We start from the raw sequence: 13,333 nt of genomic DNA, 5'->3' as shown, positions 1-13,333 counted from the left end.
AGGTTCATTGGTAATTGGTTTATCACTAATAAACCCTAAAAGAAAATGCAGAAAAAGTACAAGAAATGTTTTAATAAACGTTTGGACTAAAATTCTTTAGACTAGAAGACAATGGTACTGTAGCAGCTTAAAACGTTTCTTACTGTAAAATGTCAGTTGCTTTATGTAGTGCTATATAAGGTAAAACTCATGTATGGGGTCAATCTGATTAACCAATAACCTGCCAGAATAACCCACAGGAAAGCATTCTGCTGTATGGGATTACATCAATTTCTAGGATAAACCTGATCAATAGTTGGTTGATGAAATCCAAGGATCTCCCAGTGCTGTCTAATGCTCCAATAGAATCCAGTTGCAAGTTGATTAAATCAATGCTTAAACATTAAGAAAAAATATTGCTTACACATCCCCACATGTTGCTACAACTGTTTAAATAACACACCTGTATTTTTTTCATTATTAACATCCTGACAACTTTTTACGCTTACAACTTTAAAGTCTGTTTCAAAGCTCTTTTCCAAATGGCTGCTCTAGTGCACCATTAGTGTAAGGATTATTGCCCACATTGTCAAACAGGTAACACAGCACTAACGGTCCATTATGTGGTACGGAACAGAAAAGCCAGAGCTTTTGTTAGGTTTTTTTTGTGTTTTTGTATTTTTTATTTATTTTTTTTTTTTAATTCAATAACTGGTATGTTATTTAAAACAGTTGTAGCAATGCGTGTGGACTTACTACACTGTGTTGTTTGGAACGCTGACTCTTACTTTAAGTAAAATATAAAAATGTTTTATCTAGTGCCTCAGTATGCATTGATGAGTTTTTGGTTGCACATTTTTACAACTGAAGTACATACTACTACTGCGTACCATATTGCCATTCACTGTTTTAATCATTTATTTTTGTTTTTTACAGAACACCCTCGGATGATGAACAGCATTCTTACTTCAGCAACCGAACCCTACGATCTATCTTTCTCCAGATCATTCCAGAATCTATCCCACCTCCCACCATCCTATGAATCCGCGGTTAAAGCTGATATAAGTAAATATTCCTCTCTGAAGAGATTAAGTAGGTGTTACTTCATTACATATACCATGCATTTGTTTCCTACTGTGAGGACGAACAGCACAAAGAGCAAAGGTTTTTCCCAAAGAAGGCATTGTGCATTACCCTTGAGGCAATGCAATAATATCCCTGCTGAACTGAAGGGATATTAATGTTACTTCAAAAGTAGAAGACGGGGTGGTAGAGTGTTGATGCATCAAATTATAGTGTTCATTTCTCAACTGTGGCACTCATGTTTGAATCTGCCCCATATTAGAGCAGTGTGTCCCACTAACAGGGTTGCACTTTTTTTGGCTGGTGATGTTTAACCACAGGCCTCCATAGTGTTGTATGGCATAACATTTACATAAAGCTGTCCTGTCCCAATACATTATAGTCACAGCTATACGGATAGAAATCCAAAATTATTAGTTGCATGAAGCGGTTTAACAGTATTTCATATGAAAAATTGCATACCAAACTTGGCACCTGGGCTGGAATACATCTTGACATGTACTTGAAGCACCAGGCAACTTTTGGACTTTTTCTGGCAACTGATGAAATAACTTGTTTTAGTTTTTTAAAGCAATTACAATTTAGCTGGCCCTGAAACAAGCTGCTTGAAAAGTTGCTAGTAAGCTGCCTGGTGTTCCATGTGCATGGGTTATGATTATTTTTAGAGAATATAGTGTTAAAATTCTGATGGTTCCACTATGCCTCTCATCATGCATGTAGAAGTGTTACCTAGGTGCTACTGTAAGTTCAAGCATGTGTATTTTAGATTCCTGACCGCATAGACGTGACGGGAATACAGTACTTTGTAAGCAGCTATAATGTAAAAAAAAAATAAAAAATAGAAACAACTGTTATATTAGGGAATATAGTACAGCAGGTGTAGTCATGCCCTAAGCACAAGTGAGCGAAATTAGTGCATTATCAAGGCCTGAAATAATGCAGGTGCACTGTATATTAAATGTGACCCTATTTGGTATCTGGCAATTTTTCCTCGGTCCTGCTATTGAGTATCCTTAGTAAAATAAGATTCATCAAAGGTTCAAGTGGGCCTGCATCTATGTCACCACCCCCTCACTGACACTACATAGATAAGAATTGGCATTCAATTTGGCAACTTCCATGGCCCATATCACTTTGTCCATGTGTGTACATTTAAGATCTCTTAAATGTATAAGGAAAATACAGTGCTGTGTTGTCTGAGAAGTCCAATTACAGGATTTTACAGGAGGCTTAGAACAAACTGTGTTTCGATGTGTCTGTGTCTGTATGGGGTTACTGCAGGTAGCCTACACTAAGCCTGCAAGCTATTTGCGTCTCGTCAAGTTGTTGCCAAGCCTTCATCCTTAAATGTTCTAAAATAATTTGACTGTTAGTTTAGTTGAAATGCAGTAGGTTTACACAGATAATATTTCAGCCACCGTGACATTGGGGATTAACTTGATGTAGTTTTAAATGATTTACTTTCAAGGTTCAGAATTGATAGGCAAGGTGGGAAAGCGTCAAGACAAAAAAAAGATAAATGCATATCATCATAATTAAATGTAAACTGGACGAGTAAGCTCAGTGCATTCAATGCTCCATGAAATACTGTACAAGTACGGTAGCTGGTTGTGCTTAATCATTTTATTTTCTCACTATCTGTGTCGACCTCCTGTCATTGATGTATAAACTGTCTGGCAGTTACTCACGTGCACTTGTTTCCAAAGTGGAAAAATCTAGCCTTTATATTGTCCTACCTGTCATGCACTGTGACCAGTGAAAGACAGCCATGACAAATGTAAAGTAATTTTCTCTCCATTACCTGTTGCTTTAATGTTTGCAGTGGACTGCATAACGGCCCCGTATAGACTTCGGAAATCAAGATGCATTTCCTTTTAAATTTTCTACTGGTGAGCACAAGACTGGAATTTCACATTACCTTCAACAAAAAAGCAAGGAAATGAGAACATTTATAGAAGGTCGAAGGCATCCAGTGTGACTTGTGTTATTCATTTAGAAATGTCTTTCGGATCAGATTGGTAGTCTAAATTTAGAAATGCTTGTATCTCCAATTGCTTTCTCAAGTACATGCTTGAGCCTCCCGGATGTAGAAAATCGAATAGCGAAACTTGAGGAAACATTGGATCAGTTTGGAGTTCTCTGGTTTTTTGCTGACATCACAGTCTTATGAACTAGTGGAAAGAGTCAAACGAGAATAAGAATATATGTGCAGCACAGTACTTGCAGTACTGGATGGCAATATCGAGTAATTGCTGAAGTGGGCATTATGTCCAAGCACCACAGTAGTTGACAAATGGAAATTGGTCCCTGAACTGGAAAACCACAAATCCAAGTCAACCTTGAATCCAAGTTGCTCCCCCGAAATCTGAACTTTTATTTAAGTAAAAAAAAAAAAAAAAAAAAAAAAAAAAAAAAAAAGCGACTTGGATTTGAAAAAATATGGTATATTTTTATTAAAAGTGTAAGAATTAAGCAGATGATAGGTAGTGCCTGCTGTGAAGTACAAATCACATTACAATGAAGCAACAATCTTTGACAAAGTCGTCCTTTTCTGGTAGGCTTTGTCAGTGAATGGTGTGAAATAAAGTCCAGGGCCATACACTGGTGACAGAAAAGGCATTGCCTACTGGGAAAAGACCTGTTTAAGGTCCATTATTTCCGTTAATAACCAGAACAAAGCGACTTTCCAGGTTGGAAAATGTTTGGATTTTTTCAACAAAAAAGTTTGCAGATTCATGTCTTATTATTGCTCTTGCTTAGTTCTAGATAATAATCCCAGCAGTTATGGACATCATCTAAGCATATAAGAGACAAGTTGTTCTATCTAGTTGTATACAGCTATCTAAATTTTATATAACTATCAAGTTTGTTTCACCCAAATTGAAATAACTGAAAGGCATTCATTTATTACGCAGCAACAGCGCAAATCAGTCCGAAACCATGTAAATATACCCTCAACAATAATGTTATGCTAATTAATATTGTAATAATAGCCATACAGTTCAGCCCCAGATTAAACTTCCATCACAATTTAATTATACACAGTGTGTGTGCCATACTTCAGTTTAAACACAGTACATTTTGGTTTTGTTACTAAAACCCTCACATAGAAGTAATCATTAACTTCAATATCGAAAGCATTGCATAAATTAAAAAAAAAAAAAAAGCAAACAGCATCTCCTTGTAACCTCAGGAATGATTACTCGGTAGATATATTATATACATAAATAGTAGCACCTTTAATGTAAAATTGTCAGAGTATGTTAAATGTGATTTTCATAACTGCAAGGATGATTCTAAGTTTTGTTTTTGAATACCCCAGCAACCATTAAGAAATAGACAGAAAAAGAGCACAGCAATTAGAAGTCTTTTCAACAACAACATGCAAGTGAAAGCTTGGGATTGAGGAGGGTGAGATAATGTAATGTTTATACTCCATCATGTTATACACCTTGTCTAAACCCCTTTCAAGTATCTCCAAACAACAGATACGGTGAGAAGTCTGCTTCTGTGTGATTACACCCCTTACTTGAATATATAGTTTTGGGATGATTGACTAACATAGATAATGAGTGATTTCCTTCCACTGGAAATTTGTATAAGATTCAAATGTTCTAGGAGTGTCTCCTGGAATGAGAACACTAAATGATCTAACGGTGTGTGTTCAGTTTTGTGTAAATGTTGTGAATATAGGGAGTATAGCAGATGCTGCACTTAGAGGTTCAAGCACCATGTAACTGCAAACCTGTTGAAAATTAGAGTACTAGAACAGAGTACTACTGCATTTTGTGTTGACTTGCTCCTGTTAATGGTGCAGTTTACTGTGTTTCATTACAATAGTACAGGTACAGCTGTGCTGTTCTTGGATTTAGCAGCTGTCAGGATTCTTCAACACATGAAACTCCCAGAAGAGCAACATTTATAAGCCTATGCTGAGATTCAGGGCTTTCTTCTCCTATCGATCCCTTCTCCCTAACTTATTAAAACCTCAAGGAAACTCACATGGCTGTTGCTGTTACAATCCAAGTTACAGCTTCACTACTCCACCTCCTCAACCTCAACTTAATTTGAAGGCAGTCCCCTTGATGGAAGGGACGTGTGTCACTTTGTCAATGTCCACTTTGCTGCCCTGACCTGTGTGATTACTTCTTCTTTCAGTGGGTGAAGGCTTCCTTCTCCTTGACTAGCTGGACCAAATGCCAAATACATAAGCACTAACATCACCTTAAAAATAAAAAGCAGACATAGGGAATAAATATACTTCAAAATAACAGAATAATAAAACATTTTTTAATTAAATTTTTCAGATTAAGTTGTTTAACTCATTTGAAATCCACAGTAGTTACTAGTAACTAATACAGTAACGTTTAGTTTTTTTAGTAAAAGATTTGAAAAGCAGACAATGGATAACTGAAAAGATATTAAAACATAATCTTGTATCATTTTATCATGAGTAAGCTAGGAACAAAACTACTAAAGAACATTCTGTTGATAGTTCACCAGAAGATGCAGAAATATTAAGCAGCCTACCGCATCTGCAACACTCAACATGTCAGCAATATATATATATTAGTTTTATATCTCATACACAAAGAAGAAAGAATCAAGGAATATATATATATATATATATATATATATATATATATATATATATATATATATATATATATATATCTCAATTCACCATTAGTTGAAGGTCTTGCCTTTAAAAGGTCAGCATTATGAATCATGAAAGCAGAAACTAAAGTGAAATTGAGTCCCTGCCATCTGCATTCCCACTTGTCAGTAATAACACTGCCTCTGTCACAAACTCAAGCACTGTAATTATATTGTTCTAGGAAACACAATACTATATCTTCAGATCTTTCCTTTACTAAAAGCAAAATGAAACACAGCAGCAGAATTTCTAAGCAGCAAGCATACAGGTTGATTCAATGGCAAGCACTGTCTCTGTTGCAGTACCATCGATGTAAACTTGTTCACAGCAATTGTAAGGCTCTAAAGTGATGACCAATTGCAATCTAGAATTGAAGGTGATTGCTAGAAAAAGTAAAGGACCTCTGAAATCTATTGGCCACATTAAGTAAATATGTAGTGTACAAGCTCAGTAGGAGACAAGCTCAAATGAAGCACAAAGCAAGGAAAAGGAGGATTTAGATGTACAAAAAAGGATAACTCAGTATTGGGAAACCACTTAGAAAGATTACAAACATCATTGTAAGGGGGATGTAAGCAATTCAAATAGCATTTGAACCTACTTATTCTTTATTGTATAGCACATTTTTATACAATACAATAGCCCACTGACGTCAAATGTTACCATAGAAAAAGGGGAATAATGAAAGCCATGAAGCTGTGCTGTATTGTTTAATTAAATCCACCCCTGTAAGTCATGCTCTAGCTTTTTTTATTTAATTAAACTATTCAAAAACAGTATAGGCTCTAGAGTGATGCATCTAGTAAAAACGTCTCCAGTTCGAGTCCAGGTTATTCCTTTGCCGGCCGAGGATGAGAGCTCCCAGGGGGCGGCGTACAATTGGCCGAGCGCCGCCTGGGGGTAGGGAGGGCTAGGTCGGCCAGGGTGTCCTCAGCTCACCGCGCTCCAGCGACCCCTGTGGTCTAGACGGGCGTCTGCGGGCTTACCTGTAAGCTGCTCAGGGCTGCGTTGTCCTCTATCGCTGTAGCTCTGCGTGACTGCATGGTGAGTCTGCAGTGTGTAAAGAAACAGGTGGCTGACAGCACCCACTTTGAAGGACAGCGTGTGTTCGTAGTAGTTGGCTGAGCCTAAAAATAATTGGCCACTACTAAATTGAGGAAAAAAAACAATAAAAAATTAAAAAATATTGGCCACAACTAAATTAAAAAAAAACAAAAAAAACAGTAATGTTATTATTATTAAAGGTTGTTTTTGATTACAGGTGGCAAAACATTAATTACTTATTTTTTTACTTTAAGCCAAGTGTCATTTTACTTCACCAGTCACAATTGTATCTGACGCATGTTGTCTGAGAGTACATCATTTCATGCAGAAGCAATTACAAGGTTTAGTCAGCTTTCCATTACAATTAACACTACTTCATGTAAAAAATATTGTTAGCGTGCCATTAATGCAATGGTTTTCCCTAAAATGAAACTTTGCAGTAAACAATCTTATCTTTGTTGATTGGTTTGAAGTCCTTTTATTTCACAAGTGCTGAATCCTGTTTAACAAAGCCTATTGAATGTCTAACCAATATATACTTAAAACACTAACCGCATGCAACCAGCTGTGTCACTGTAATAACAGTCCTAAATTGGGCATGTTGGAAGTTGTCTATGTATATTGGAGATTTGTACTATTTGCCTGGATATTGTAATTGGTTGCCTTTTCTGTAAAACACCAATAGCAATGCTATCAATAACATGACATAAACTATGTTTCATTTGAGCAGATTTTATGTACTTTTGTGTCCATTTGCATCAATTTCAAAATTAAATAGCAACTTGGCATAGGTATATCACACTTATCTTAACTAATATGTGTACTTTGTATATAATTTTTTGTTTCAGTCTTCAAATCATGTCTATTTTTAAAAGCAAAGAATATATAAAAGAAAACACTGATATTTCATAGCCGTACCAAGTTGCCCTTTAAACTCATTTTACTATTAGTACTTTTAATTTATAGTACAATATTTTAAATAAAACACATCTTACAGTTATGCCTGTGTAAGATACAGCTGTAACATAATGAGTATTTGTAGATGTAGTTTGAAGACATAGCTGGTGTTTTGAATAGGGATGAAGAGTATAATTCAGATCCAGAGAAGTAATAAATAAATAAATAAATAAATTCAAGTAGTTTTGAGGGGACTGCAAATATGAGTCAAAAATTAATGTCAGCATTTTGAAAACAAATCTGTGCATTTTGTGCCCTACAGCAGACAAGGAAGCCGACGAATATTATACAAGACGACGACACCTTCCTGATTTAGCTGCCAGAGGAACTCTCCCACCGCACGTCATAAAAATGAATCAAGACCAACAGAGCAATTATAGAGAAAGGCCGAGAAAGTTTCAGCGGGCTATGTCACAGGACAGAGTTCTATCACCGGAGAGAGTTCCTCCTCCAGAAGAATACGGAGGCCGCATCCTTTCTGACGAGCAACTCCTGTCTGCTGAGCGGCTTCATTCCCAGGACCCCCTCCTTTCCCCTGATAAGGTGATGTCCCTCAAACGCTTTCGTGAAAAGGCCATGTCTCGAGCCTTGTCTCACACGGATGTATTTGTGTCAACGCCGGTCATGGACCGATACAAGATGACAAAAATGCACTCTCATCCTAGTGCCTCAAACAATGTGTATAACACTTTGACCACGAACCAAACTTCCAACAAGCGGCAGGCCTTTGCTTCGCGACGGACCCACACAGTGGAGCAGCTCCACTACATCCCAGGACACCACCACCACTACCGTACAGCGAGCAAAACTGAAGTAACTGTTTAATGAGAGAGCTAGGGCATAAGCAACAAAAAAAAAGATCCCAGCAAAAGAAAATAGTGACCTAGTGTTGCCAAGGTAATCTCTCGGCGATCCATTTTTGATGAGCTATTTTAACAAATGTGTTTGCTTTCAGCACCGGCTTTTCCCAGTCATTCAGTTTGTTCAGTCATGGTGGTGAATACATGGTGCAAAAGAATAAAAGAGACCTCTGCGTGCATTCAACAGTTTCTATCAAAGAAAGGCGTACATTCTTAAGGCAACAAATAAGGGCTTAGCATATTGGCGCAGTAAACTTAATAGCTCCAGGGGTAATCATCCAAGGCATCCCATTGAGAACATTGTAAGCCTTGAAGGATGTACCACAAAGGGAACTGTCATATTACATTAAATATTTGTGATTTCAATTCTAGTACTAGCTTTAGCGATACCTCTTATACCAAACTAGTGTGAGCACTTTTGTCAGTGTCTCTCAAAAATGCCGCATTTCAATTATGAAGTGACTTTGTGGTTAATAAGCACAAGATATCCAAAAGCTATATTCTTTTTTTTTTTTTTTTTTTTTTTTAGTTTGTTTAATGGTTAGCCTAAATAATTTTAAAAACAGATCAGTGTTATTCTAAATAGGCTGTTGCAGCTTCTGCTAAACTGTGGGTTATACACTATCTTTTGAACCAGTATATCGATATCAGATTGCAGTAGCATAAGAAGGATGAAAGAAGAGAGATAAGACAAATGGAGGATGTACATTTTTTAGTAGGATTTAGTATACAAATGATTGGCTAGTAGTGCAAGTCAAACTGGCAGATAAAATTATTTTGCAACAATTATCCTTTTTTTCCTCTGCTGTCCCACATTTTCAAAGTCTTAATTGTGCTAGTCCTGAAAAAGATGCATTCATTTACATATCAATAATTGTGTGTTGTTGTAAATAATTACTGAATATGTCAAAGTGGAATAATTATTGTTGTCTTTTAATTGTTGAAATGTTACAGCTGTCACGATGTAGCTAAAAACAGGCAACAAAATAAATTATTGTTCTAAAACTTGATAGGAAAGGATTTAAACTGTGAACTGTATGCCCTGGTAGCTTTTGTTTTAAAAAATGCCTTATGCAGTATCCCAAACAATTAGCAGCATTTATTTACATTATTTAAATATGTTTCATTACCGTCTCTGTTAAAATGGAAATTGGCTTTGTTTGTACTTACAGCAATTTAATATGGACAGGTAGAATATACCTCAAACTTGAAAGAGTTTCTTTTACAGCTGCAGAGTTTTCTTAAAAGAAGCTGGTGAAACACTGAATGAAATTACAGTATTTTTTTTTTTTAATTGCTATCTTTATAATAAATAAATAAATAAATAAATATATAAGTAGTATATGTACGGTGTTCGCCTTGAAGTCAGCCAATAATCTCCTTTTATTTTTATTAGACTAAATACACTTATTATACCCAAAATAACAAGACGACAGTATTTCAAAATGTTTATCTACATTAATTTTACTGAAGAGAAGGCATGCAGAATGAAGTAAAAAGTACATGCCCCAATGATAATTCTAATTAGAGAAGAAATCTAGAGCCTTCTCGGACATAGACCTGCATGGCATTAAAAAAAAAAATACCAAGTATGTGTGGCTTTGTTTGATGGAAACTGTTCTAAATGAGAGGCAAGGGCAAAGACATACTGTAATGCCTGAGCACATCAAAAGCTGGCTGACTGAGATGTGTCTGTACAGGTACCTAAATTGAGAGACTGTTCTATATACAAGTAGTACAATCAAGTGCAAAAGAGTGCTCTGCCGAGATGTGTAAAACAATATGATAGTTTCTGTGTTGATTAGATGGTTTTACATAGCATCGTATAAACTGTAATGCTGAACTGATTATTGCAGTACTAATGCAGTAATGTAGTGTAATACATGGGAGGTGCACTGCTATCATTCATGAACAAAACATTCAGATTTCCAATTGTTTCAGCAAGGAAGTTGCATTTATATTTGTTTGTTAATTTACTACCAGTATATATCTGAATAAAACTATCGGCTATCTTTACTAGAAAAAAAAAAAAACAAAAAACAAAAAAAACTACATATTTGTGTCTTCTATTTGTAGGATCATATGTCTTCTCTTATAACCATGCTTTGTGCCCAACTTGGGTAATCTTTTATATCCATAACGTTTTGAACTAAGTGGCTTTGTAATAGCTAACTACCTTGAATTATTACATAATTAGAAATTTTGTAGTAAGTACTCACTGGCTAAAAAGAGACAAATGTTACTGTAACATTTTATTTGGGGGACAATAATTCCTTAAATGGGTAAGGTGGTAATTTTGTGTTTAGGTCCATTTCTGGGTTCAATGTTTATGATAGTATTGATGACAAAGTACCTTTGTATCTGTAACTTTGCACAAACTATTATTTACTCATTGAATAAGCTTCACAACAAGCAGTATTTGACTGTTCTCTGTATTTTTCGTGTTGTTCTAATTTATCTATAAAGCACATTCTGTATGTACTGTTAAAAAAAAAAAAATAACTATAATCAGTTTATTAAACTTAGAGTCTGAAGAACATTTTTTTTCCATTTCTCAGTTATAATTATTCATGGATTAAAAAACAAATAAAGAGATTTCAACAATACATTGTCAAATAACTGTAAAACAATACAGATGCTCTTAAGTTGCTATTCAAATTCTCCCTTTCATTAGACGTTTTTATTATCAGAGCATTGTTATAGAAGGAGTAGACACCAAGCTTGCTTCCACTTGTCTGCTTCCTCACTGCAACTGTACACCTCTCTCTAAGCTGTACCATGGAGTTTTTATATCACCTAAAGAAACCAGTTGCTGACCCTGTTGACATAGACATGGCGCACTGGTATTCCTACATGCTAACATCCCTAGTGATTTGTATTTTGTATATACACCCGAGGAATAACATATGGTACACATTTTACTGGAATGCTGTAGTTATTTCATCAATGTAGGTAGCTGAAAAACGGGAGCCCCTGAAGGAGGCAAGTGGGTCACCTACGGCCATCTTGATGAGAGAAATAAACACAGCACTCTGTATTTTGTTTATATAACAAGTATAATGTATGGAAAATAGCTGTTTACCCTAATTAAACAGATGACTTTAGAAAATTGCTTTCCTTAGATCAAGCTCTGCATCTGCTTACCAACGCAGAGGAACTTAGAACAGTGTGATTCAGCCAGTCATTCTGACATTGGATTTGAACACAAGAATGATTCCAAAATAAGATCTGGTAATAAACACATATTCATACTGCAGCATTGAATACGAAAAAAGTTATTTAACACTAAAAAAAATATCATTATGCTTTCATAACTTACCTGAGAATTTTCAGTGTTTATTTTTTACTAGGCAAAATTGTTTTGAACAAAAACAATGGTGAAAGGCCTACTTATCACAAGAATTTAACCTTATTTAGGAACATTTAATGTACAAACAACGATCCCTAGTACTTGAAAAAGATTGGTAAGAGGGAATGTGCATATAACTCCAGTGTTTTTGTAAGAAGAAAGATAAGAGGGCCTCTTATTATTTGTTACATCATCCACTCTTGAAAATAAGTGTGAACAATGCCTGGAACAGGAATGCCAAGTATGCACACATTTCCAAAAGGCAGGAGCCACTTCACATGGACTCAATCAAATAATACAGCACTGCTATGCATTATTTCCCATTTTTTTACAGCACTATTCAATCAAACATTCAGGCATCAAAGTACCTTTGCATAAAACACATGCCAGAAAGTTCTGTTAATGTGTCATTGGTACATCGAGGCTTATTGGCCACCTGAAAGTGAAAGCACTGCTACAGATTATCTACCTGGTTTTCATCTCTAAATAGTGCGTATTGGGCAAAAATCTGCAGGGCTTTACAAAATTGTCAGTAGCATTGTTTCAGGAATTTATGGTATGTGCAGAGTGAGAAAAGAAACAGCCATACCTTAAGGTACTGAAATAAGGATTTCATTTCAAATACTAAAACTCATCCCTAATTATCCTTAGTTTTTGCTAACAATTGACAGTTTGTGTCTTTTTGCCATGATCAGAAAGCCACCAAAGCCTTTGGTGTTTAAGCTGTGGCAAACCATATTTTGTCTGAGTTAATTTGACTTTTTAATATTTAAACCCCTGTATATAGGCACTCAATCACAGACTGCTATTCTGGTCTTACTTATTATGTTATACTGTTTTACACACACACACACACACACACACACACACACACACACACACATATATATATATATATATATATATATATATATATATAATTTGTTTTGTTTTTTTCCTTAAAATCAGGCTGCAGAAAAACACCAGCATTTTAGTTATGAAAATGAACTGCCAACACCTAAAGTGTTAAAATACAGTCATAGCTTAACACTACTCTGGAGCCAGAATCTCACCCCTCAAATGTTGTCATGATCAAAGCATCAAACTGTTTCTCATGTACATTAGCCAAATACAATTTAAACCCCACGTAACTATTACACACAGTACTAGATAAAAGTAAATTGCTGAATGCTAGGGAATGCACTGTTCTGAGCGGAACATAATTAGACCTTATTGTATTTGCAGAACATGCATTCCCACTCCCTAAATATGCCATAGTTCAACGTGCATATAATATTCAAAACAAAGAAGCCACAACAATCATTAACGTCGTTCTTCTATACTTAAGAAAGGTGCACAAATCAACTGAATTAACACAAGCCTCAGTGATTGAATACGAGTGGAAAATCCCTATATGCCACAGAT

General features: G+C 35.6%; 1 protein-coding gene across 5 annotated transcripts in view; it reads left to right on the top strand.

The window, feature by feature from the left end:
* LOC121295162 (protein shisa-6-like) overlaps positions 1-8,660 on the top strand; it is a 99,277-nt gene extending 90,617 nt beyond the window's left edge. For 3 of the 5 annotated variants that reach the window (XM_041219560.1, XM_041219559.1, XM_041219555.1), the window contains 2 exons: positions 916-1,071; positions 7,983-8,660. In XM_041219560.1, the coding sequence (XP_041075494.1) occupies positions 916-1,071; positions 7,983-8,545 (719 nt within the window). In that variant the 3' untranslated portion in view covers positions 8,546-8,660. The remainder of the gene's footprint in view (positions 1-915; positions 1,072-7,982) is intronic. The other 2 variants (XM_041219558.1, XM_041219557.1) reach the window with 2 other exon arrangements.
* Positions 8,661-13,333: the final 4,673 nt, after the last annotated feature.

Source organism: Polyodon spathula, chromosome 20, assembly GCF_017654505.1.
Source record: "Polyodon spathula isolate WHYD16114869_AA chromosome 20, ASM1765450v1, whole genome shotgun sequence".
In the NCBI taxonomy this organism is placed as follows: domain Eukaryota; kingdom Metazoa; phylum Chordata; class Actinopteri; order Acipenseriformes; family Polyodontidae; genus Polyodon; species Polyodon spathula.
The sequence above is the reverse complement of the archived record's forward strand: the minus strand, read 5'-3'. Positions and strand labels throughout refer to the sequence as shown.